At 58.5% G+C, this 3,383-nt stretch overlaps 1 protein-coding gene across 1 annotated transcript in view; it reads right to left on the bottom strand.

Annotated features, from left to right (window-relative positions):
- Positions 1 to 3,383, bottom strand: part of CROCC (ciliary rootlet coiled-coil, rootletin) — a 45,048-nt gene that overhangs the window by 10,455 nt on the left and 31,210 nt on the right. The window contains 4 exon segments of the mRNA XM_023748052.1: positions 830 to 989; positions 1,448 to 1,686; positions 2,110 to 2,253; positions 2,580 to 2,768. Coding sequence (XP_023603820.1) covers positions 830 to 989; positions 1,448 to 1,686; positions 2,110 to 2,253; positions 2,580 to 2,768 — 732 coding nt within the window.

Below are 3,383 nucleotides of genomic sequence, written 5' to 3'. Positions count from 1 at the left end.
AAGCCCAGAGCACGGGGAGCACCAGGAATGCTGGGAATTGTAGTTCTGGCGGCAGACAGATCTCCTAGACACTAGAGCAGCAGTTCTCAACCTGTGGGTCACGACCCCTTTGGGGGTCGAACGACCCTTTCACAGGGGTCGCCTAAGACCATCAGAAAACACATATATAATTACATACTGTTTTTGTGATTAATCACTATGCTTTAATTATGTTCAATTTGTAACAATGAAAATACATCCTGCATATCAGATATTTACATTACGATTCATAACAGTAGCAAAATTACAGTTATGAAGTAGCAACAAAAATAATTTTATGGTTGGGGGTCACCACAACATGAGGAACTGTATTAAAGGGTCGTGGCATTAGGAAGGTTGAGAACCACTGCACTAGAGCAAAGTAAGCCTGGAGCAAGTTACTGTTGCTGTGGGGGATGGCGGGAAAGCAAAGGTGAGAGACATAAATAAAATCAGGGTGCCGAAACCGGTTTGGCTCAGTGGATAGAGCGTCGGCCTGCGGACCGAAGGGTCTCAGGTTCGATTCCGGTCAAGGGCATGTACCTGGGTTGCGGGCACATCCCCAGTGGGAGATGTGCAGGAGGCAGCTGATCGATGTTTCTCTCTCATCGATGTTTCTAACTCTCTATCTCTCTCCCTTCCTCTCTGTAAAAAATCAATAAAATATATTAAAAAAAAAAAAAAACTTGCAGTATTATAGTTTCAGCCCCTGGTTTTACATATGGAGGGCCCTTGGCTCCAGAAAGGAGGTGCTCCTGGCCCAGGGGCAGACAGCAAGTGCCCGGGGAGGGTGCCGCGCTGCGGAGGGTACCTGCCGCCGGAGCTCCTGCAGCTCCCTCCGAGCCTCCAGCCGAGAGCGCTCCACCTCCTGCAGCCCGGCCCGCAGGTCCCCGGCCTCCTTGCCCATGGCCACCCGAGCCTCTTCGAGGAGCGCCAGTTTCTGCTCCTTGTCGTCATTGGCCAGCTTCAGGCTGAAAAGGGCAGGGGTCAGAGGCAGCCTAGGTTCCAGGAAGAGTATAGTGTGGCTCTACACAGAAGTCCCTTCCCGTTACTCCTGGAATGGGTCCGACTGGCTCTTGGCCTGAAGGTGCCCCCAGTGCTGCTTGCCCACGTGGGCCCTGTCCTGAGCTGACCCCTCCGGGCTGGGCCCAGGCCCTCAGCTGGGAGAGACGGACCAATGACTGGGGTAGGGGGGCACGCACTGAGTCTCCAGGGAGATCCACCAGGTGGAAGTCGGAGTCTGGACCCAACCCTGCCTGCTGCCACCTTTCCCCTTCCATCAGTGCCTGGCTTGGTTCAAGGGCAAAAACCCCCCACCTGTGCCATTTCCCCTGAACCTTGGGGGTGCCGTTAGCTTCCAGGGACAAAATTCAGTGTGAAGGCCAGGGCTCAGTGAAGGACTCCGGGCTGGTCCCTCCTGTCTCCCCACCTGATCCGCTCGCTCTCGGCCTTCTTCACGGCAGCCCGCAGCTCCTCGTTGGACCGCCGCAGGGCCTCGCGCTCCTTGGCGCCCTCACCCAGGCTGCGCCGCAGCTCGGCCGCCTCCTGCCGCTGGGCCTCACGGCCATCCTGGCTCTCTCGTACCTTGCGCTGGGCCTCCAGCAGCTCCCGCCGCAGCCCATCACGGGCATCCTCCAGCAGGCGCAGCTGAGTCCGAAGCTCCTCTGCCTGTGAGGACCCTGGTTGTCACTGGACGGGGGTCGGGCCCCACTCAAGCGGGGCCTTGGTGGAAACCAGCCCATCCCCAGGTCCCAGGCCAGGGGGCACCTGCCCCATCACTCTGCATAGACTCAGACCACAGGCGAGAGTTATGATTCGGGCAAAGCAAGCTGGAGTCAGCAGTGTTTGGGTCTGAAATAATCAGGATCATCCTTGGACGATGCCGAAAGGGCAGGGACCACCTTGAGTGACCCAGTCCCACGTGTACATCACAAGTACTTAATACATGCTTGCTGCCTCCTTTCTCAGCTGGCTGTTCATTTGCCCTTGAATGCAGGAAAGAGCCTTACATTTCTCTGGACCCTCACCGAACCAGGCCCCCAGCAGCATTTAGGGGGTGCTGCCTGGAAGGGTGTGGGGCGGAGGGCTCACCTCGCGCACGCAGGATTCCCGCTGCCTGCCCAGGTCTCGGGCCTGCTCCTGCAGCCTCTTCACCTCCTGAGCATGGGCCGCGGCAGCCTCCTCAAGCTGGGCCCGCAGGTCCCGCAGCTCGGATGTCAGGGTGTTCATGGTGCCCTAGGACAGATGGGCTCCTCAGATGGTGCTGTGTCCCCTTCCCCAGCACCCCACTTTCAGCACCAAGCACGGCCCCTCCCGCTGGCTTGCCAGACCCTCCGTGATCCCTTGATGGCTAGAGAGTGCTGTCTACATGACTAGTCTTTCTCAGACTAGGGGTTCCCTAGGGCAGAGCCGTGCTACCTCCCTCACATGGGGACTCCCAGGGAAGGGCTGAAGCTTCCCACACAGTCTGGGGCTTCCCCAGGGCAGAGCCACGCCTCCCCCTCAGACAGGGGCTCCTCCAGGCAGGGCTGTGTCTCCGGCTCAGACGGAGGCCCACCTACCCGGTCCTGCTCCTGCCGGCTCTGAGCATCTCGCTTCTGTCGCTCCATCTCCAGGGAGATGGCGGTCAGGCTGTGCTGTGTACCCACCAGTTTCTCCGTCAGCGCCGTCTTCTCAGACTCCTTTAGCGACAGGGCCTGGCAGAGGCAGAGAGCGAAGGGCCTGGGGGGTTAGTTGGTCTTGGGGGCATGCTCGGGCCTTCCCCCCACCCTGCCCTGGGAAATGTGCCCACTGTGGACTTGGGGGCATGACTGGGCCACCACAGGTGGACCCAGGACAGAGGTACAGGCTCACTCCTCCTAAAGCCCCAGAAAAGGATGCAAGAGTAACAGTAACTGGACATGGACACAACTCCTATCTCACTAACATGCTACAGCAACCCTGAAGCAGGGCCCTCCATTATTCCCACTTTACAGACGGGGAAACAGAGGCTCAAAGAGATAAAGTGACTGGCCCAGGGTGACAGAGCTGGTGAAGAGGAGAGAAAGATGCAGTCTGCCCTGTCCTCATGACGTTATGGAAAACTGGGAGTTAGTTCTTTTTGAGGAGGGTCAGCTGATACATGTGGGCGTTGTGGGGACTGCTCAGAAGGAAGCCATGGGGGACGCCATGCCCAGCCTGGGTGGAAGGGGAGATGGGAAAACGTGGGGCAGCTATTTGCAACCAGTGCTCTTGGTGGCACAACTGGAGGCTGGCCACTCAGGAGGCTCCGACTGGTATCCCAGGGCATTGGTTACGGGACTCCTAGCTCCCAAGCTGGCTGGGGGGGTAAGCGGAAACCAGCCCCCAGAAACCCGGGCCCCTCC

Source organism: Myotis lucifugus, unplaced genomic scaffold, assembly GCF_000147115.1.
Source record: "Myotis lucifugus unplaced genomic scaffold, Myoluc2.0 scaffold_1099, whole genome shotgun sequence".
Classification (NCBI taxonomy): domain Eukaryota; kingdom Metazoa; phylum Chordata; class Mammalia; order Chiroptera; family Vespertilionidae; genus Myotis; species Myotis lucifugus.
This window is presented reverse-complemented; position numbering and strand designations above follow the sequence as displayed.